Source organism: Mastigoproctus giganteus, chromosome 11 (genome assembly GCF_048544385.1).
Source record: "Mastigoproctus giganteus isolate SK-2022 chromosome 11, ASM4854438v1, whole genome shotgun sequence".
Taxonomy (NCBI): Eukaryota; Metazoa; Arthropoda; class Arachnida; order Uropygi; family Thelyphonidae; genus Mastigoproctus; species Mastigoproctus giganteus.
This window is the reverse complement of record NC_143585.1, coordinates 124,700,881-124,725,293: the sequence shown is the minus strand read 5'-3', so window position 1 is coordinate 124,725,293 and position 24,413 is coordinate 124,700,881. Positions and strand designations below refer to the sequence as shown.

General features: G+C 37.5%; 1 protein-coding gene across 2 annotated transcripts in view; it reads right to left on the bottom strand.

Moving 5' to 3' along the window:
• Nucleotides 1-24,413, bottom strand: part of LOC150078414 (protein FRA10AC1 homolog) — a 165,710-nt gene that overhangs the window by 22,040 nt on the left and 119,257 nt on the right. The window contains exons 10-11 of one of the 2 annotated variants that reach the window (XM_090384731.1): nt 20,361-20,468; nt 7,842-8,018 (exon numbers count right to left, since the gene is read on the bottom strand). In XM_090384731.1, coding sequence (XP_090240857.1) covers nt 7,849-8,018; nt 20,361-20,468 — 278 coding nt within the window. In that variant the 3' untranslated portion in view covers nt 7,842-7,848. The remainder of the gene's footprint in view (nt 1-7,841; nt 8,019-20,360; nt 20,469-24,413) is intronic. The other variant, XM_090384732.1, reaches the window with a different exon arrangement.

Sequence of the window (24,413 nt, the reverse complement as noted above, 5' to 3'; positions counted from 1 at the left end):
AAGAACTTGTTAAAGTAGTTCCACATAATTATATACATATATAATGCAGAATATTTTATATGTACAAATATTTGAATATTAAATATTTTGACCGACATTTGTGCATCTTTTCACTACCGTTTATTATTGATTAGGAAATATCCTATGGCACCGATCGCAACTCACAAATACATATGTTGCTTTATGGGAATGCGGCGCTCGCTTAGCGCGGATTCACTTAGTGCTCTGTTTTTACGGAATGAATTATCAGCGTTAAGCGGGGGGGGGGGGGTGTCACATGTATTACTATTTTCTTTACATTACCTCTTAAACTTACCCATTTACACTTAGATTATCCATCTGATCATCCCTTTCCAATATAGCCATTCCCTTAATTTTGCCTCCATAATATCTTTCCTTGTTAATATTCTTATCATATTCCATCTTCTATCTTTTTGGCCCCCCCCCCCCTCACCCACTAATCCTTCTCAAGTTTAATTCCATGTCATTATCATAACATTATGATTAGCCTTAACATTAACATTATGATTAGAATATAGGTCTGGTCCTGGGTATACATGGGAGTTCACACTGTTTCTGTATCTGTTTTGAACCAAAATTAGTCCAATTGAAATCTACTTCCATCTCCAGGCATTTACCACGTATACAAAGTATACTATTATGCCATCTAAACCAAATATTTATTGTCATCAGATCATTCTGTTTGCAGACCCCCCCCCCTCTCTCTCTCTCTCTCTCTCTCTCTGAGGTTTCTAGTTGCTCATAATCTCATCAACCTCTCTACCTCATGTTCTGTTGTCAGCATACATACCTGTATTAATTCTGCATTCATTCTTACCACCATCAACCTATCACTAATATATTCTACCCTCTTTCAGATACCTGCTCACTCAAAATCACTGTTCCATTCCATTCTTGCTACAGAACATAAAACTTTTACCCAATCATTTTAGAAGTAATGTGGTAAAAATGCAAAGGAAAAAAAAAAAAAATGCAAAGAAACAAGAATTAGAAAAATTATGATATTCATCTCAACCTCAGGAATGCCAAGCCCATACCCACCAGATGAAAGTTGCCCTGAGGGATTTATTAACTTGGTGTACAATAAAATAAATAGAAGAATTAGAAATGCCAATACCAATGAGTTAAAAATTAAATATACAAAAACTGCAGTACAGTAAAAGTGTTCATCCTGTGTGATTAGATGAATGCTGGCAAATGGCTTATAGGTTCTCAAGCCACTTCCAGTTAACAAATATGCTTGGGCAATATTAGTACTATATCTGTTTAGGAGCAAGCTATAAAGTGGACCTGGTGCATTTTTTGAGGTTACTTAATATTTAAATGTCACTGTCACATATTTAAGAAACATTAATGACAAAGAAGAAAATAGATTTGCAAAAGCCACAGCAGATTGTTTCATCGTCCTTGAGGTTGTCACAGACATTCTCTCAGATATGCCAGAGAAGCTGTACTTTTTTTTTTTTTTTTATGAAAACCCCAAACACAAAAGGTATCAAAACCTATAGTACTTAGTGCCGTGCATGGGTTGAAGGAGAAGTATGGGGGGGGGGATGCCGGAAACTTTGCTCTAGAGACTAAACATGGGTTTCACCACTTCAAGCCTCCAATAAGCAAAGTGGTGGTATTTCACCGGTTGATGAAAGTCATCTACCACTTGCTACCTGGGAGACAAACGCTGATGGAACTGAATTCGGCTGACACTCAAGTCAAGTGGACCCAATTTCGGCAAAGTCCAGATGGTCTGTGACAGCCAAATCCTCTGCTTGCACCTTCATGATGGTGGGACTGTTAGTAATCCTGGGTATAACCTCCATGCACAAGTACATGGTGGGTGACCACCCAGGTGTGAACCAACGTAAGCAGGGGTAGAGGTGAGGCGCCCACACCACATGGAGGAAGGCCGCCCCTCTATGTTATCAGGCAGTACTAGGTGGTAGATGACTCTCATCAACTGGTGAAATACCACCACTTTGCTTATTGGAGGCTTGAAGTGGTGGAACCCATATTTAGTCTCTAGAGCTAAGTTCCAGTCAACCCTTCCCTATCTCTTCCATCATGCAGTATGATTGATGACTTTTGAGGTTATGATGAACATCGTGGCGAGATCCAATATTCCTTACATTTCAAGGGTACAGCTCTAAAACGGTGTTTGCAGGCCAGCCGCTAGTTAGTACACAGGACCGAACCTATTCGTAACTCTTTAGGAGGCTTCCGGATCAGCTAGTGTATAATCTTGCTACCTCTCCTCTGCCAGATAGTGACTGGAGGAAGTCCGAGTAGCGTGTATGCGGGGAGCATTGTCGAGGCCACGTTATGTCAAGGATCTGGGTATATTCTTACGTGTACGCCATATCCAAAAATTTCATTACTTCGTACAGCATGTCAGACCCACTTTTTCTTACTATTGAATACACCATGAATTGTCAAACTAATAGAGCAAGCTTATCTGCAAAAAGATCTAAACCTCCCAAGCACTTCCTAATTCATTTCACAAATATATGTGGTCTCAATTCTAATCTCAACCATGTCCATTTCCACTTGCAGTCTGCCAAACCCCATGTACTTTTTCTGACAGAATCTCAGTTATCGGTTGATTCAACTACTGCTCATCTCAGATGCCCAAATTATTCGCGGTATGATTCCTTTCGCCTCAAAGGTGGTACTTGTGCATATGTCCATTCTGATATTCCCTGTCAGAGACTTGGCAATTTGGAATCTCCTCCCTTTGATCTTCTCTGGCTTAAAATCTCTCTACCTCATTGTGTCAAATTCATCTGTTGTCTCTACCGTTCTCCCAACTCCATTAATCACTTGCAGCTCTTTGACTTCCTCTCTTTGCAACTTGACTTTCTCCAGTCCAACTTTCCTAACAGTGAGGTAATTTTCCTTGGTGATTTTAATGTTCACAACTCTAGCTGGCTTCCGTTTTCTAGTCACACCAACCCAGCTGGTCGAGATGCTGAGGCTTTTGCAATTACTAATGACCTTGCACAGATTGTTCATTTACCTACAAGAATACCAGACAATCCTAATCATACAGCCAAAACGCTTGATCTTTTTCTCAAACAACTCTTCAAAGTACAAGGTCGAAGTGAGAGGTCCTTTAGGCACTTCAGATCACAACTTGGTGATTGTCTCTTCTCCAATGGAACCTTTATCTCATGGCTATTCCCAACCTCGTGTTGTTTGGCATTACAAGAATGCAAAATGGGATGACCTGCGAGACGTCTTTTCTTCTTTTCCTTGGTCGGATTACTGTTTGAAAACTTCTGATGTCAACGTTTGCTCAGATCGTCTCGGTGAAATTATTCTTGCAGGAATGGAATCCTTTATCCCACACTCCACTTTAAAATCTCGTCCTTTATCTAAACCTTGGTTTTCCAATAAATGTGCTAAGGCTGTTCAAGAGAAGAATGTTGCATATCGTAATTGGCTTGTTCCTAATTCTTCAGTTTCATTTTCTGCGTACACCGAAGCTCGCAACAATTGTAAAGCAGTTATTAATCAGTCCAAACTAGAGTTTGAACAGGCTAAGAGTAGAAAACTTGCTTCTTACCCTAATGGTAGCCGAGCATTCTGGTTTCTTGCCAAAGCTATTGGCCGCAACTTTTGCCCATCTCTGCTCCCACCTCTGTCCAAACCAGATGATTCTGTTGTCATTTCAGCTAAGGATAAAGCTGACCTGCTAGCATCCCATTTTTCTTCCAGCTCATGTATTAATGATCTTGGTAAAACACCTCCCACCATTCCCAACACGCTCCATTCAATGCCTCCTGTGGTCTTCTGTCAAAAGGATATCAAAAGGATTTTGATGAATCTTGATGTTAAGAAAGCTCCAGGTCCTGATGGTATTTCTCCACTTGTTCTCAAAACCTGTGCTCCTGAACTTACTCCTATTCTTTGCCACCTTTTTTTTTTTTTTTTTTTTCACTTTCTTATTCCAAAGGTGTTTTTCCTTCTGCTTGGAAATTTGCTCATATCCAGCCAGTTCCTAAAAAGGGTGACAAATCCCTCCCATCCAATTATCATCCCATTGCAATTACTTCTACTCTTTCTAAAGTAATGGAGAAAGAAATCAATTAACAGCCAACTCTTAAACTACCTAGAAACCTTCCTTCTGATCAAAGATCGCCAGTATGGATTCAGTCAGTGTCGATCCACTGGTGATATTCTGGCTTATGTTACCCATTTATGTACTAATTCAATGGAAAGGTTCGGTGAAACACAAGTAGTTGCTCTTGACATCTCAAATGCTTTTGATCGTGTTTGGCATAAAGGTCTTCTAAACAAGCTTCCATCTTATGGTTTGCCAACAGTTTTTAGTAATTGATTATCCAATTTTCTGTCTTATCGCTCACTGAGGGTGATGGTAGATGGCTCTGTCTTCTAACTTCTCCACTAATGCCGGTGTCCCCCAAGGTTCAGTTCTTTCCCCCACTCTTTTTCTCTTTGACCTTCTTCCAATGACTGGAAATCCTATCCATAGTTTTGCCGATGATAGCACATTGCATTCTACTTTCCATTTTGAGAAACCTTGTCCTGCTCAATCAGCTTCAACTTCTTGAAAATCTGCTACCAATTCCGTAAATGCCAATCTTCCGGTAATTCTCCAGTGGCGCAAAGACAACTCAGTTGATTTCAACCCCTCTAAAACTCAGTCTTGTCTTATATCTCCCAAAAAGGATTCTTCTGCTCCTATGCTTATCTTTAGTGACACTCCGATTTCTAGGCAATGTGATATATCTCTTTGGGGATTACCCTGACTTTTAATCTCTCTTGGCACAAGCACATTACAAATATTGCTTCCTCTGCATCTAAAAAACTTGGTTTTCTCTTTCGCTCTCGGCGTTACTTTTCTTCCAAACAGCTGATCACTCTGTATAAATCGCAAATCTGCCCTGCCATGGAATATTGTTCCCACATCTGGGGTGGTGCCCCCAAAACCTCTCTCAGGCTTCTTGATTCCATTCAGAAGAGGGCAGTTAGGTTAATTAATGATTCATCTCTAACAGTCTCTCCACTCGCTTTCTCACAGACTTACTGTTTCTGCTGCATGCCTCTTCTACAGATACTTCTATGGGCACTGTTCTTCTGAATTGGCTTCTAATTCCTGCTCTCTCTCTTTCAAAACAGTCCGAACACGTGCCGTAACCAGCCAACATCCATTTACTGTCCAACTTCAAATCCACAGAACCAACTTTTAATCTTCCTCATTTATTCATTCAACTGCCGTTTTCTGGAACAACCTTCCTTCATACGTATTTCCTGAAAATTACAATCTACAGAAGTTCAAGTCCAATGTCAACAAATATCTTCTTTCGTCTTCTCAACCTCCAACTCAAGCACGGTACTAAGTATTATAGGTTCTAATACCTCTCGTGTTTGGGGTTCACATAAAAAAAAAATATATATATATACAGTGAAACTCCTCCTAACGGACACCTCTCGTTAACGGACATCTCTCTACAACGGACATTTTCAAATTCCCCAACTCACCTCTATTGGTTTTAACGTGTTTGCAGCTTCTGTCTAGCGGAACGGACGCGGACAGGCAATCTGCTCTGTTTCGTTTAGATTAGCACTTAACTTGATCTCCCCATAGCGGACAGCGGGCGAGCTTACGGCCCTTTTTCTAGGAACTTTTCTTCCACGTATTGCCTCAATCGTGTGTTTATTTTCTATTTCCGATTCTCTGAATTTTATCAAGGTTTACGTCGCGGTTCTAAACCCTTTTTCAAGAATTTTAAGGCACGTGTAAAACTTCTGATGAATTCGGTGTGTGCAAGGGAGGGGGGGGGAAATTATGGTCGGCCTTTCGTCTTTTCAGTTTCAGTTTTGTTCAGTGTCTTGTGAAGTGCACAATGTCTTCTCGTAAACATTTAACTTTAAAAGATAAAGTCTAACTCATTAATGCATATGATCGGCAAAAAAAATAGTGTTCGCACTCTCGCTGCAAAATTCAAAATCGGGAAGACGCAGGTAAGCGACATCCTAAAGAAAAGAAATGAACTGCTCAAACAATTTTGGCAACACGGAAATGATCAGGTTCAAAAATCATTCCCGAAAACTGTTGGACTTCAAATTGACAATGTTACATATGAGTGGTTTTGTCGCGAACGTGCTAAAAAAATTCCCATTAATGGGCCTATTATTAGGGAAAAGGCTTTGTAGGTTGCGAAATCTATGGGAGTAAATGAGTTCAAAGCTTCTGTGGGATGGCTAGACAAGTTCAAAAGTCGGCATAAAATTTCTTGGAAAACCGTAAGTGGTGAAGGTGGATCTGTTGATACTGGGGTTGTAACAGAGTGGACCATCAAATTGGAAGATTTATGTCGTGATTTTGAAGCTAAGGATATTTACAACTGTGACGAAACAAGGTTGTTTTTTAAAGCTGTTCCTGAAAAAACAATGAGTCTAAAAAACGAAAAGTGCCAGGGCGGAAAAATTTCTAAGGAATGCTTGACTGTACTATTGTGTACAAATATGCTGGGAGACTTTGAACAACCTCTTGTTATAGGAAAACCACAAAATCCTCGTTTTTTTCAAGGGCATAAAGTTGAATCTTTTGAATGTTGACTGGAAGTCTAATAAAAAAGCGTGGATGACACGAGATATCATGAGCGAATGGATAAGTCACTTTAACCAAAACTTGATTCGTCAAAACAGAAAAATTATTCTTTTTATGGATAATGCTGCATCTCACCCGCACATTGAATTGTCCAACATTCAAATCGTTTTTCTGCCACCAAACACATCTGCAGAGTGTCAGCCCTTGGATCAAGGGATAATAAAAAATTTTAAACTTCACTACAGAAAACGTGTTTTAAAACATCTCATTGCAAACATGAACGATGTAACATGTGCGAGTGACCTTGCAAAGAAAATCAGCATCCTAGATGCGATTCAATGGATTTCCTCTTCAGTAAACGCAATTAGAAAACAAACTGTCGTGAACTGTTTATATTTTTCAAGAAGTTCTTCACGAGGATGAAGAAATGGAAGGAGGTCATTATGTCGAAGAACATATTAACGACGAACCACCGATGAAAATAGAAGCGCTCATACAAATCAATCGTTTAAAAATGTTTTTCGCCGCTGAAGTATCTTACTGAAGGACTTTCGATGGTTTCTTCACTCCAAACAAATGTTGAAAACAAAATTATCAGCCGGAAGAAGGTGCAGAAGAAAATAAGTGATTACTGTATGTATTTTTCATAAGATAAAGTCATAATATGCATAGCACAATTGTATGTATATTATTTACAAAAATATTGTGCAAAATCTGTATATAATTTAATTTAATTTTACATTAAACGTTTAACGATTTTTCTTTATCTCTTGTGTATGTAATTGTATATTATTTACAAAAATATTGTTCAAAATCTGTATATATTTTAATTTAATTTTACATTAAACGTTTAACGATTTCTTTTTTTTTTTTTCTCCCTCAGACTTCTTGTTTTCGTTCCCCATGGCTGTCCGTTAAAGGGAAGTTTCACTGTATATATATATATAATTGGGGGGGGGGGGGAAGGAAGAATATAGGCATTTATCAACATAGTTCTAAAACTATAACTTCATTCCTAACTCCACATTTTTTTTTTTTTTTTTTCCCAGGAAAAATAAAGTAAAGGCCAATTTTACTATAGTTATTTAATTTTGACATTGAAAAAAAATTATTGCTGTTTTACATTTATAGAGATATTATTACCAGAAATATCTCTATACATTTATAGAGATATTATCACCATAAATGTCACTTAGTAAAACTGATCGCTTATAGTGAAATAAATAAATAAATATAAGAGAACATTTACACAAAAATTATAACAGCATGTCTGCAAGATATTCCTCATATTCATCATCTTTTGAATGTTCTTCTTTTATCGGTTCTCTCCAAATATGTGTTTCTTCAGCATCAGCTGCAGTTTCTTCTGGGCCTTTTCCTTCCTTTATTACAGTAGAGTCATGATTATACTGCACTTGATTATCTACTTCCAGAAAAATAAAAAAACAAAAATAAATAAAATAGGAGCAACAATCAAGGTTTAGCAGTACAGGAACTCCCCAACTTACGAAATACTCGACTTACAAAATACTCAACTTACACAAATTCGACTTTACGTAAGTTTTTGCCAGCCAGTGCAAACTTAAAGTTGTGGAAGCATATTTTGCATCCCGTAGGAATAAATGGAGATATCGTGAAAATATTGTAATGTGAACCCAATAACACGTTTTTTTTTTTGGTAATTTGTTCCAAGACCTTGGAAGTTGAAATTTTCACTATATAACTAATCTATTTATCTCTCTAAAAGGTCATTTTTATAACGGAAATTGCACTACACTTCCATCGTTATCACATTCCGTTATAAGAATCAATTTTGAACGCCTTTGTGATATTTTTCTAGAACACATTTCTGGAGGTGACTACCATAAAACAATAAAACAATTTGCACTTTTCGGTTTATTGGGCTTTTCTGTTAGCGCAATCTATTATAAACGGGTAGTACACTTGATCTTATTACATTTGCAATAATCCCGATAACTAGAATTGTGTGGATTTTTACATTATTATGGTGAAATGTGTTCCCCTTTCACTGAAATCTTCAATCATATAAAAACATAAATAAATTTTCAGAATCTTTCTCTTCATTACTATTTACTTCTTACAATGATGAAGGGAACGCGACCAGTGGAAAGTGCAAGTGCTGGCAGTGCTAGGATACGAAACAAAACTGATTTAAAAATGAAGATGATTAATTAAGAAGTATGAAGCAAGACAAACTGTCATCTATTGCATGGAATTAGGTCTCCCTGCTTCAACAATGAATACTATTTTAAGGGATGGTGCACGTATAAAAGAACATGTTAAAGGATCAAAGTCTTTCACATCGGGGGCCAGTCAGCCCCAACAGTGATCACAAAATAGTGTTCAGGTGTATATCGAAGATGGAAAAGCTATTAATAATAGGATGGAAATAAGAAGCGAGTGCCCCTGAGTCTAATGGCTATTTATGAAGATAAGTACAACGAACCCCAAGCCAAGTTCATGGCAAGCAATGGTTGGTTTAATAAGTACAAGCATCGTGCTGGTTTCCAAAACAGTGTGCGGTGAAGCTGTCAGTGCCGATCTGCAGAGAAATTGTGATGTGTTGGAAAAAACCCCTTCTAAATCTCCACAGCCCTAAACTTCCACAACAGTGTTGCTTATCAGCTGGAGAGTTAATCCTGGCAATGATGCTCGAAAGGTAAAACTTGCTGATGTTATGCCTGTCTCCTCTCTTTTTGTAATTTTATAATTTTGAAATTTTTGTAATTTTGTACCCTTGTAATTTTTTCTGCACATGAGGTAAAAAAATTGAATAATTCTATTTACATGTTCGTCGAACATTTCTTTTTTTCTTCTATCAAATTTAGCATGCATAGTTGCAAGTGCAGAATTTCCCTGAATGCTTATTTAGGGAAATTCCGACTTACGTAGCGTTCCGTGGAATGCAACCCTTAAGTAAGTCGGGGAGTTCCTGTATTAGTGAAGTTCAGTATGCTAAAAATTATGTAGTATAAGTATAGTTAGTCTAAAGAATTCAAAATGTTTATTCAATGAATTATTCAAAATGTTTATTCAATGAATTATTCAAAATGTTTTTAAAATTTATTTCTTCTAGCATAAGCATCAATCCACTATTGACAAAAAAACTGTTTAATCACTGTGTGTACTGTGAAATGGAGCATTCAAATCAAATGCTGAAAGAATTCAGTTACTAAAAGCAATGCACAGGAACAAGAATTATCTATAAAATGAGTTAGTTTTAGTTGAAGATAAAAACATTAAGCTGATACATGAGACTCACTCTTGGATTATCCAACTGTGATGCATAAAATATAATATATATGATTTTTCTACATCAAACAGTTATATCTCTGTATTAATGAGGCATTCAAAGGTATATTAGAACTTTATATTACAGTTGCACCCTATTCATGCTATATTAGGTAGAATGCCAAGGTACAACAAATGTTTGAATTGCTTGCTATAAAGAGCAGTGATCAGTGGAATAAACTTGTGTATTTATAATCTCTGATCTTAGTTTGTTATCAGTGCAGCAGGTTCAAAAAAAAAAAAAAAAAAATCCTATCACATTTGTCCCAATTTTTACTACACTGATGGAAGAATTTCTGTAAATTATTTCAACTATTTTTGCATTTGCATAGTATACTCTATACTGTTTGACAATATAAGCAATGTCATCATCGAAGTCAGTAATGTGTGTAATGCATGCATGCAACTGGGTGAAGGGGGGTTCTGAAATCTGAATAGTTATGTATATTAGAACAACAAAAACTTTAAGATAGTCATTCCTGTCTCAGTGTGTGTGCATCCTTTGTTTGCATGCACACACAATGCAAGACAAAAAAAAAAAAAAAAAAACTTGGTGACTTGTGGTATTTAGAATATATAACACATTGAACATGTATATTTTCTATGCTCATTTACTCAGAGCACTGAAGTTAGAGTATAACATTAACCCACTTTTCTCTATTTACAATATACTAGCAGTGACTGAAGAAGCAAGGATTTCCACCACAAAAGATACAGGGCAGAAAAGAAGTTAATGAGTGGCAGAAAGGAGTGATAACATATGGCATATCTAAAGCACATCTTGTTAAAAAAAGTAATTGAATTTTCTGGCGTTTCAGAAACAGTAATAAGAGTTTTAAAAAACAGAGTTGGATACCTGTCAGGTGACCTATCACTGCTTTTGCTAATTTTGGATACTACCAGAACTGGTTTAAGGAATGTCACGAGTCAAAATTAACCAGAACTGTGGCAGAAAGGCTATTTTATGACTTTCCTGCAGATAGTTAACCAAGGAACTTATCAGTTAATTTCTAACAGAACAAAGTCTGGAGGAACAGGTCTGGAGGCCTCATTTCAAGAAGGATGTAGAGCTGCTGGAACGAGTACAGAGAAGGGCAACAAGATTAGTGAATGGAACAAAGGGATGCTCTTACGAAGAAAGGCTTAAGTTTTGCAAATTACAGTGTCTGGAGACTAGGCACCAGCGAGGTGATCTGATTGAGGTGTATAAAGCCTTGAATGGTTTGAGCATGCTCAATGCTGATGGGATTCTTCCTCTCGCTCAGAATAATCACCTGAGAGGGCATAAATTCAAATTGAGGAGAGACAGATGTAGGATAGACGTGCGGAAATTTGCCTTTAGCCAGTGGGTGGTTGGTTGGTGGAACAGACTTCCATCCCTTGTCGTGGACGTTGATAGCCTAAATAAGTTTAAGGCTCAGCTGGACAGGTATTTTGAACGAACAGAGGGGTGAAGTGGAAGTGGTTTTTTTTTTTTTTTTTTTGGCTGATGCTGCATAAGCTTGCTTTCTTGCATCAAATGCCTCTGCTAATGCTAATGAGAATTGCATGACAAAAAAACAAAAAGTAATAATGGCTGTGATTAAAAAAGCACAAGCAAACAGGGACTATAAAGGTATAAAAACTGGGCTATTCATGATTGGAAACTGAAATAGTATTTAGTATTAGCAATGGCCACATGGTGCAAGGAAGCCTATGGCTTATGCTGCACCAGCCAAAAAATAAATAAATAATAATAATAAAAAAAAATAACAATAAAATAAAATAAAATAAATAAAAAATAAGGATAAAATAATATCCTTATTTTATCCTTAAATAAAATAATATATATTATAAATTAAATAAAATATATAAATAAAATAATAAATTATATATATCCTTATATAAAAATAAAATAATTAATAAGAGAAATTTTCTGACAGAATCTCAGTTATCGGTTGATTCAACTACTGCTCATCTCAGACGCCCAAATTATTCGCTGTATGATTCCTTTCGCCTAAAAGGTGGTACTTGTGCATATGTCCATTCTGATATTCCCTGTCAGAGACTTGGAAATTTGGAATCTCCTCTCTTTGACCTTCTCTGGCTTAAAATCCTTCTACCTCACTGTGTCAAATTCATTTGTTGTCTCTACCGTTCTCCCAACTCCATTAATCACTTGCAGCTCTTTGACTTCCTATCTTTGCAACTTGACTTTCTCCAGTCCAACTTTCCTAACAGTGAGGTAATTTTCCTTGGTGATTTTAATGTTCACAACTCCAGCTGTCTTCCGTTTTCTAGTCACACTGACCCAGCTGGTTGAGATACTGAGGCTTTTGCAATTACTAATGACCTTGCACAGATTGTTCATTTACCTACAAGAATACCGGACAATCCTAATCATACAGCCAATACGCTTGATCTTTTTCTCACAAACAACCCTTTTAAGTACATGGTCGAAGTGAGAGGTCCATTAGGCACTTCAGATCACAACTTTGTGATTGTCTCTTCTCCAATGGAGCCTTTATCTCATAGCTATTCCCAACCTCGTGTTGTTTGGCATTACAAGAATGCAAAATGGGATGACCTGGGAGACTTCTTTTCTTCTTTTCCTTGTTCGGATTACTGTTTCAAAACTTCTGATGTCAATGCTTGCTCAGATCGTGTCAGTGAAATTATTCTTGCAGGAATGGAATCCTTTATCCCACACTCCACTTTAAAATCTCTTCCTTTATCTAAACCTTGGTTTTCCAATAAATGTGCTAAGGCTGTTCAAGAGAAGAATGTTGCATATCGTAATTGGCTTGTTTCTAATTCTCCAGTTTCATTTTCTGCCTACACACCAAAGCACGCAACAATTGTAAAGCAGTTATTAATCAGTCCAAACTAGAGTTTGAACAGGCTAAGAGTAGAAAACTTGCTTCTTGCCCTAATGGTAGCCGAGCATTCTGGTCTCTTGCCAAAGCTATTGGCCGCAACTTTTGCCCATCTCTGCTCCCACCTCTGTCCAAACCAGATGGTTCTGTTGTCACTTCAGCCAAGGATAAAGCTGACCTGCTAGCATCCCATTTTTCTTCCAGCTCAGGTATTAATGATCTTGGTAAAACACCTCCCACCATTCCCAACACGCTCCATTCAATGCCTCCTGTGGTCTTCCGTCAAAAGGATGTCAGAAGGATTTTGACGAATCTTGATGCTAAGAAAGCTCCAGGTCTTGATGGTATTTCTCCACTTGTTCTCAAAACCTGTGTTCCTGAACTTATGCCTATTCTTTGCCACCTTTTTTCACTTTCTTATTCCAAAGGTGTTTTTCCTTCTGCTTGGAAATTTGCTCATATCCAGCCAGTTCCTAAAAAGGGTGACAAATCCCTCCCATCCAATTATCGTCCTATTGCAATTACTTCTACTCTTTCTAAAGTAATGGAGAAATCAATTAACCGCCACTCTTAAACTAACTAGAAACCTTCCGTCTGATCAACGATTGCCAGTATGGATTCTGTCAGTGTCGATCCACTAGTTTGTTTGTTATTTGGGTTTTAGGAGCATTAGCAACTAAGGCCATATTGCTCCAGGATATGCGGTGGTCATTCCCTGACCTTTCCGCATCCTCCGTAGTTGGTGGTGACAGGCTCGAACCCCGGTCTAATCAAGAAGCGTGTGCTACGCACTGCTGCTCCTTCCCACCTGGTTACGGAGGTGCCTCGATCCACTGGTGATATTCTGGCTTATGTTACCCATTTATGGACTATTTCAATGGAAAGGTTCAGTGAAACACAAGTACAGTAAACCCCCGCTATTCGCGGGGGTTACGTTCCTGAGAAATGTCACGAATACTGAGTTAGGGCTCCCATAGTAATAAAGGGGTTCCGTTCCAAAGTATGAAATATATAAGAAAAACTAGTCTAAAATTTTGTCTATATATGTATTATATGTACCTTCATAATATGACTATGTACATAGACAGTACATAGTGAAATACAAGCATATGGCATTGAAATGAAAATAAGAAACAATTTAATATTAAATGTAATATTTATTAGAAATTTCAAACAAATCTTTCAAACCAGCGCCTTTGCTTGCTAGCAAAAAAAAAAAAAAAACATCCTGCCAGTGCTATCACCAGTTTCGCTACAGTGTTGATAAAGGAGTTTTGCCTTTTCGTGAATGATGAGTGAACTCAACGGAATTTTATTTTGAGTTCGGTCTTCTATCCACAGATTTAAAGCTTTTTCCATTTTTTCTAATTTAACATCACGAGTTACAGAGAAAATTTTTGAAGGAATTAGCGCGTTTTCACGGACACTACGGCGGATTTTTCCTTCCGATTTTTTGATTCATCGTACCATTGACTCTTGATTTTATAATGTTTTGCCACTGAGGAGACACTTTCACCATTAGAAATTTTGTCTAATAACTCAATTTTATTCGCTAATGTCATCACCTTCTTTGATATTTTCACATTTCTCTTTTTATCATAGCCATATTTTTGTAGGGGTTAGAAAGAACTTGTCCACAATAAAGTCACTTTCTTCCGTTAACACACTCGAAAAAGTCTGTTTTACACTGCAAAATGGTAGATTTATCATTTTTGTAAGCATATCAATTTATAAATTGATAAATTTAAACAATTTATAAACATATAAATTAAAAGCAAACGACGAAACCTTCCATGACAAGTGCATAACACATACTGAACAAGGATTAGCGAGAAACATCCACGTTCGTGATTTTGTCACCCCTCTCCCCCCACCCACTGAGCGCCGTTTTGAGCGGGTGGGGGGAGAGGGGTGACATGTTTTTTATGGCGGAAAATATTCACAGCGCTTTAAAATTCACATTTATTTAGGTTTAATTTTATATTAAATCGGCGATCGCGAATACGCGAATACAGATACCGCGAATAGCGGGGGTTTACTATAGTTGCTCTTGATCTTTTTCTCACAAACAACCCTTCTAAGTACACGATCGAAGTGAGAGGTCCATTAGGCATCTCAAAGGCTTTCGATCGTGTTTGGCATAAAGGTCTTCTAAACAAGTTTCCATCTTATGGTTTGCCAACTGTTTTTAGTAATTGGTTATCCAGTTTTCTCTCTGATTGCTCACTGAGGGTGATGGTAGATGGCTCTCTGTCTTCTAACTTCTCCATAATGCCGGTGTCCCCCAAGGTTCAGTTCTTTCCCCCACTCTTTTCCTCTTGTATATTAATGACCTTCTTCCATTGACTGGAAATCCTATCCATAGTTTTGCCAATAATAGCACATTGCATTCCACTTTCCATTTTGAGAAACCTTGTCCTGCTCAATCAGCTTCAACTTCTCGAAAATCTGCTACCAATTCCTTAAATGCCGAGCTTCAGGTATTTCTCCAGTGGGGCAAAGACAACTTAGTTTATTTCAATCATTCTAAAACTCAGTCTTGTCTTATATCTCTCAAACAGGATTCTTCTGCTCCTATGCTTATCTTTAGTGACACTCCAATTTCTAGGCAAAATGATATATCTCTTTTGGGGTTTACCCTGACTTCTAATCTCTCTTGGCACAAGCACATTACAAATATTGCTTCCTCTGCATCTAAAAAACTTGGTTTTCTCTTTTGGTCTCAGCGTTACTTTTCTTCCAAACAGCTGCTCACTCTGTATAAATCGCAAATCCGCCCTGCCATGGAATATTGTTCCCAAATCTGGGGTGGTGCCTACAAAACCTCTCTCAGGCTTCTTGATTCCATTCAGAAGAGAGCAGTTAGGTTAATTAATGATTCATCTCTAACAGAGTCTCTCCATTCGCTGTCTCATAGACATACCGTTTCTGCAGCATGCCTCTTCTACAGATACTTCCATGGGCACTGTTCTTCTGAATTGGCTTCTATAATTCCCACTCTCTCTTTCAAAACAGTCCGAACACGTGCCGCCACCAGCTACTACCATCCATTTACTGTCCAACTTCAAACTCACAGAACCAACTTTTCATCTTCCTTGTTTATTCGTTCAACTGCTGTTTTCTGGAACAACCTTCCTTCATACATATTTCTTGAAAATTACAGTCTACAGAAGTTAAAGTCCAATGTCAACAAATATCTTCTTTTGTCTTCTCAACCTCCAACCCAAGCACGGTACTAAGTACCATAGGTTCTAATACCTCTCGTGGTTGGGGTTTACATAAAAAAAAAGAAAAGGAAATAGAAAACCTATGCGTTTCCTCCCTCCCATAGGTAATTTATCCAGCTGACCTTTGAATTTCCCCAAATTGTCAGCCTCTACCACCTGCTGGTAACTTATTCCAGTAATTTATAACTCGCTGTCTAAAATAAAACTTCCTACAATTCAGTCTAAACATCTCCCCCTGTAACTGCAAATTATGTTCTAGAATCATTTATAACCCTGAAAATTTTGTCCTCATTCATTTTACTTATGCTTCTCAGAGGCTCAATCAAGTCTCCTCTACGGTGACTAGTTTCAAAGCTCTGCAACCCACATATTCGGTCTTTCCTCATACGGACGACCTTTTGCTGATCTCACCAGGCAAGTTACCCGTTTTTGGACCTTTTCAAGAAGCAATGTCTTTCTTTAGGTGCAGTCTCCATAATTCAATACAGTATTCCAAATGTGGTCTAACTAGCCTTATACAACCCAAGCACGGTACTAAGTACTATAGGTTCTAATACCTCTCGTGTTTGGGGTTCACATAGAAAAAAAAAAAAAAAAAAAAATAATATATATATAAAAAATGGGATTATGACGTCCCATCATATAAGGACACCATGGGCCTTCCTTGCAACCAGCCTACAATGCTTGGAGAACTTCACGTCTGATCGTATCATAATACCCAAGTCCCTTTCCTCCACTACCAGCTTAAGTTCAACTCCACCAAGTGTATATAAGTTATTTTGGGGTTACACTGACCCAGATGCAATACCTTAAACTTTGCTAGAATAAAGCATAGCTGCCATTTTTCTGACCATCACTGAAGTCTATCTAGGTCACTATGAAGAAGCTCTGCATGGCGGTAATCATTAACTACTCTTACCAATCTTTAATTCATCTGCAAATTGAGACATCATGCCCTCTATCCTTCATCGATGTCATTTATGAAAATCAAAAACAACAATAGTCCTAATACTGATCCTTGCAGAAACCCACTTCTTACATCAACCTAATCTGAGGAATAACCATTTATCACAACCCTCTGTCTCCTGCCCTAAAGCCATCCAGCTAAGGATTTTCCCTGTGATTCCAACCTGTTTCAACTTAAAGTTGAAACAGGTTGGTCCCGCTCATGTGGGACTGAGTTAAATGCTTTGCTGATATCCAAATAAACAATGTTGAAATTATTCCCAAAGTCTAGCTCTTGAGTGACCCTGTCAAAATAGCTAACCAGATTAGTTAAACATGATTTTCCTTTTACAAAACCATGCTGAGTATCCTTCAGAATTCCATTTCTATCTAAATGATCCTGAATTCCACCCTTGATCAATGTCTCCATGATTTTTCCCTATTACTAAAGTTAGACTAACTGGCCGGTAATTTCCCACTTCACTCTTAGAACTGCCCTTATGTAATGGAGATACATTGGCACTTTTCCAATCCAACGGAATCACTTCCGAGTCCAGTGATGTTGTTGTTATTTGGTTTTTAGGAGCATTAGCAACTAAGGCCATATTGCTCCGTGAATATGCGGTGGTCATTCCCTGACCTTTCCGCATCCTCCGTAGTTGGTGGTGATGGGCTCGAACCCCGGTCTAATCAAGAAGCATGTGCTACACACTGCTGCTCCTTCCCACCTGGCTACGGAGGCACCCGAGTCCAGTGATGCTCTCATAATTAGCTTCAATAGTTCAATGCACTCACTTGCTGCCTCCCTTAAGATTATAGGGTATATGCCATCAACTCCAGGAGTCTTACTGGCCTGTAGGCTCAAAAGTTTTTTCATTAAATAAACATGTGAAATTTAAAGATCATTAATTACATTTTTTTCAACTTCACTCCCATAATATCTCATTGACACAAAGGGTTTTCTTCTGTAAATATCAATGCAAAGTAATGAGTTCATGTACAACTTAAGCTGGGGTATCTAATACCAATAACACAGTGTCCGATTTGGTTTGTGCTTTTCTTCTTTGCATTAATATATGCAAAGAATTCCTTATCCCCCCACTTCTTTGCTCTTTTTGATTTCTCATAATCCTTTGCCAAGCTAACCTTTTCTGTGGTACTATTACAAATCAATTTGTGGCTGTTATAGGCTTCAGTAATTTTTATTGCTCTGACTTTTCCAAGCAGTTTTTTCTGTTCAAGTAATCTGGCAACTTCATTAGTCATCCAACTTGGAATTTTCCTTGTGGAGTATTTTTTTAATGGTATATAAGTATTCAACGCTTCTGTGATTAATGTTTTAAAAGGTATACCATAGTTAAATTGTATTTGCTCTCTGTGAGATATCTACCCAGTTAATAGAGGCCATGTAGCATCTTGAGCTGTCGTAATTTACCTTCTTGAAATTATAACCCATTCCTTTGCCTATAACTACTGCTACCTCTCTCTTTCTCTCTCTTCATCATTTACTGTAGTCTGACAACTCTAAATTCTAAATTTTGCCTGTATGCTAATGATAACAGTCACCATCATCAAGCAATAGAATAGTCAAGTACACACTACTCTGGATGAAGGAGTTTTAGTTTTACTGGGAGAATATTGTCAGAGAAATGGGTAATATATATTGTAATAAAGAGATGTGGATCAGAAGCAGGATGTGTCTGCTGGGAGCAACAATTAATGATGTTACCAACAGTGTATTAGATTTTCAGGAAGGTGGAGTAAATAGAGCATTATTATTCATGTGAGGACTAACAATATTCAATTAACACAACCTGATAATCTGTTAGATAAATATAAAAATGTGCTGAAAAAAATGCAATGAGTTAGGTCAGAATGTATATGTATCTGCAATTTCACCCAGATATAATGGGGGAGGATTACATGCTGAAAGCTTTGTGGATCAACTTGAGGGATTCTGCAAGGTTCTAGAGGGAGAATTTTTACCAGTGTGGCCTACACTTGTAGGTAGAAGGAACCTATTTTGTACAGATGGCATTAACTTGTACAAAGGTGGTGGAAAGGTTTTTATCATTACCACTGAGGATGCTTTAAATATTCAGAGAAACCTGTAGTGCTAATTAGGGGGGGGGAGGGTAATACAGACATGCATTTATCTGACGATATCAGTCAAAGTAATGATTGCACACATCAAGAATTGTTTGTTTGTTTGTTGCTGCAACAGCTGATGCTGACAAGATGTTCTGAGGGTGGCAATGTGTCAAAGATAAAGCTGGGGGGAGGGGGTGGAAACAAGCCTGAATAACTTCAGCTGTGTAAGGGTAGTAAACCACAGAACAATACTTAGTCTTAACTGTGACAGTAATATCAAGGGTGTGGTCAATAAAATAAATGAATTCGAACTCCTCATTTGGACAACTAATGCTGACATAATGAGAACATAACATAACAGAAACATGGTGTCACCCACCTGAAAATTGCGAATGCTATTCCATCCACAAAAGCAGCATAATGCTAGCTATATATAAAAAAAAAAAAAAAAAAAAAAAAAAAAAATCTTGAGTCGGAAGTTATGCCTGCCAGCACAGATTCTTTGTGGTGTAAGTTAGTTGGAAGCAAAGATATGAGAGTGGGATTTCAATCTTCCCCTAATTGATTGGAGTAAGTGGGAGAGAAACTTACCAAGGGGAACAAAATTTTTAAATAAACTAGATTATTATTTGTATCATCATGTTGGAGAAAATAACAGAGGTAAGAATATTTTAGATAGTGATCAAGTGGTCAATAGTCGGAAGACGAAGAAAGATGCTGCAGTATTTAAAGGTAACTGCACAGTTTTTAGTTTCAGAAAAGGGGCTTATAACAGTTTAAGGCACTATATGGCATTCATTAATTGGGTTGACTACAGAGGGAGGGAGGGAGGGCGAATACACAAAAAATATGGAATACCTTTAAAGCAATAATCACAGAGGCCACGAATGCATATATATCATCAAAAAATGTATCACTAAGATGGATGAATATGAAGTTGGCCAGTCAAAAGAGCAGAAAAAAGATAGCATAGGATAGTTACAGAATGAGTGAGGAAGAACACTGTATTCTACAATAGCTATAAGGAACAGCAAACCATTTAGATTAATTGGAGTTTCAATTAAGTTTGGTCAAGAGACTAAACTTATTGAAATCCCCTAGAATCTAAATGTGCTTCATGTGTTTGCCAATCAGGTGTTTAAAAGGTGAAATTTCTGCTGACACAAATGGCTCTGGATATGTCCAGTTGTGTTGTGAAAATTAGGAGTGAATAATTAATAATTTATATAAAGAATAAGAAAATGTATAGTATAACTACTTGAAAATTATTTTAAGTTTTAATCACACAATCAAACTATTTTTGGTACTTTCTAACATATTCATGCAAATGAACTGTACCATCTCTTTTACTCTGTTGTGAGATTTCTTCAGCTGTTTGTAGAGGCTGTTTGACTTCTTTTCTTTCATGGCGATAATTGAGCTTGTATGAACATTCAGGGCATAATCCTGCAATTAAAATAATTTATTATCAGAGTAATTTTCAGATACAGATCTATAAACAAAGAAGTATCATAAAAACAGAGTCTGAGAATAAAGGAAACAATAGGTGGCAGTGATTGCAGTGGTCCCAGACTGAAGTGGGACCAACTAATGATGTTACCAACAGCAAACTCTAAATGGAAATTAATTCAAGGAATTAATCTCAGAAGCTACTAGGCTTTTCATACCAACTAAGAAATATTGTTCAAGGTTTAGGCCTAAATGGATGTCAGATCAACTAATTGGGCTCATGGCAAAGAAAAAATGCATAGGATGCATATAAATTATCACGCAACACAGAAGCCTATGGTAGATATAAGCTTGTCTGTAATTAAGTCACAAAGGAGGCTGGATAGACAAGTGAAGGCAGATTACGAGAAACCTTTCGCAAAAGATGCAAAGAAAAACAACAAAGATTTTTTACTTATATAAACTCGAGAAGGATGGGGATAAATCAGATTGGTCAACTTGATATCAATGGTTCAATTGTTGATGATCCTGCTCAGATAGCTGGCTAACTGAATGAGTATTCTGCAACTACATTCACACAAGAGGAGGCCAGAAGTTTATCAAACTAACAGCGGGTTAAATGATTTTGTAATAACTGAGAACGAAGTGGAAGAGGAATTGTTGAAGTTAAATATAAGGCACCTGGGGTGGATGGGAGCTATCCAGTTATATTAAAGAAGGCAGCAAAGGAAGTAAAGCAAACCATTGGCCATGATTATGAGGAACATCCTTGAACACGGGAAGTCCCCACAGACTAAGATGTGCAAATGTAGCCCCAATTCACAAATGGGGAACCAAGGGCGACACAAATAATTACAGATCTGTTAGTTTATCTTCTATTATGGGGAAAATAATGGAGTCAGTGGTTAAATAAGCATTGTGGGTCTCATCCACAAAAGACTGCAGTCATAGTTCGGACACAGGATTGATTTGTTAAGGAAAAGTCTTGTCTGACCAATTTGGTTGGATATGGTCACAAAGGAAGTGGATGCAAAAAATAATTTCAGAAAAGCTTTTGATAGTGTTGCATATGGAAGACTACTGTACAAAACTGGAGCAGTATGGCATTAAGAGCAAGTTTCTGCTATGGATAAAGGGATGTTTCAGTGAGAGAAGATAGTGGTAATCAATGGATGCTGCTCTTTGTGGAATAATACGTTACCAGTGGAATCCCCCCCAGGGTTCGGTGTTGGGCCCATTGTTGTTTTCTCTATTTATGAATGATATTGATGAATGTACGTCTGCAAACTTAATGTCTAAGTTTGCAGACGATAAGAAGGTTGACAGGGTTATTAATAACAGTAATGACAGTACATTATTGCAACAGGATCTCGAAAAGTTGGGCAGATGGGCTGAGAGGTGGCAACTGAAGTTTAACATCGACAAATGCAAAATACTGTATATAGCATTAGCAGAGGCACATAAACAAGAAAGCAAGCTTATACAGCATCAGCCAAAAAAAAAAAAAAATCTCCTTTCCATTTCACTGATCCATTCATTCCAAATGTTTGTCTAGTTCTGCCTTGAATTTATTTAAGCTATCAACTTCCACAACAGATGGAAGTTTGTTCCAGCAATCAATTACCCGCTGGCTAAATGCAAACTTCCCATCAATTCTACAACTGTCTTTCCTCAGTTTGAATCTATGCCCCCTCAGGTTTGTAATCTGAGCAAGAGGAAGAATCCCATCAGCATTAAGCCTGCTCAATCCATTCAAGACCTTATGCACACTCAATAATATTGCCGTGGAGCGGCAATATTATTGAGTGTGCATAAGGTCTTTGCAGAACTTAAGCTTATCTTCATAAGAGCACCCCTTTGTTCCCTTCACTAGTCTTGTTGCCCTTCTTGGTACTCGTTCTAGCAACTCTAGATCCTTCCTAAAATGAGGCTTCCAGACCTGTATGCAGTACTCAAGGTGTGGCCTGACCATTGCCTTACAGGGGATAATCACCTCCTTATCCCTGTTCGCAAAATTGCTGTATATCATTGACAAAACCCCATGACCTACTCTGGCAGCCTGTCTGCATTGATCAGAAAACTTCATATCTGACTGTACAATTACCCCAAGGTCTCTTTCATTTTCCACTATCCTGAGTGTAATACCATATAGTTGGTTTTTTTTTTTTTTTTGATTTGGTAGTTGTTGGCGCATCGGCTTCTGTGGCCATATTGCACCTCCCAAGGTTTTTGCAGTACTTTGATCCAAGCCCGAGGCGGGAATCGAACCCGCGACCTTTGGGTTGCCGGGCAGGTACTTTACCCACTCGGCTAGCCCGGTCGGCCCATATAGTTGGAACATTTCTCTGGGGTTACTACTACCCATATGCATTACTTTGCATTTGTCAATATTAAACTTCAGTCGCCACTTCTCAGCCCATCTACCTAACTTTTTCAGATCCTGTTGCAGCAGCATATTGTCATTACTGTTATTAACAACCCTGCCAACCTTTTTATCATCAGCAAACTTTGACACCAAGCTTGATATACCTTCATCAATATCATTGATAATTATACAAAACAACAATGTGCCCAACACCGAACCCTGAGGGACACCACTAATAACATTAGTCCACATAGAGCAGTACCGATCTTATTTAGATAAATTTCAGCAACCAATCCACTCAAGCTAAGCCCCCCTAATTTCCAAGATAAAATATACAAGCAGATATTCGGGTTACCGATGGGGCTTAGCTTGAGTGGATTGGTTGCTGAAATTTATCTAAATAAGATCAAGCAAGTATCCTTAATGCCACGTCTCCCAAATATAATGTTCTACGGGAGATATCTTGATGATATCTTAATAATTACTAATAAATATATAGTACAGAAGGATACATTTAGTAACATCTAGAAATGGAAATCCCACATCACAAATCCATAAATTTTCTAAATTTTACTTTAACCAGGGTTAATGACAACATATTTTTTAAAATTTATAGGAAGTCAAAGAATACTGGAAAATTTTTTCACAGTTCGAGATATCACCCTTTTACATATAAAAGGAGCATTATTTTTAATCAGTTTCATAGTGCATATAGATACAGCTCTACTCAAGAATCCTTATTGGATGAGCTCACAGAACTGACAAAAAGATTTTTAAATAGGGGTTATTCATTAGGTACCATCATGCAGATTAGTCAACAGGCGAAATATAAATTGGAGACTGGTACAACAAATGACAGGGCAGATCACAAACATTTTATTAAAGTTCTGTATATATACAGCATTAGTATAGACAATTTATTAACATATTTAAGAATACTGAATTTAAAATTGTTCCACAACCCACGAGTAAGTTCCATGCCATATGTAGTTCCTCCCATGGAAGCTTGCAATATTGTTTACAATATTCTTTGTGGTCGGTGCAATTCTTCTTATATTGGCTCGACCCAAAATTTACTTTCGGTAAGGATACAGCAGCATGTGGCATCAGTTAGGGCAGGTAGGAAGAGTGCCTCTGAGCTTGCGTTTCATGCAGTCACTGATGGACATGTGTTCCTTTTTAATGAATCGAAGGTTCTTAATAAACAGTGGGAATATTGTAAATTATTAATTGCCGAAACATTAGAAATGAGATTAAATGTTAACTCTATTAATATACGCAGACCTTATAATATTTCGGACTTGTGGACGCTTACATGCATGCATGAATAGTAATTCATACATTGATTTATATAAATAATCTCATGTCAGGTGTCGTTAATTTTATATAAGATGGGGGGGGGGATATCATTTGCGAATCACTTTTGTGCTTCTTGTGAACCCGGTAACAAACCGAATAAGGTGGTCTCTTAAAAGGAAAAAAAAAAATGGTTTTAAAGTTTAATTTATGTGTGAATTAATTTATCTGTTTCGTCGTTTTTATAATTTTGCGACAATTGTTTTTCAATTCTCATGATG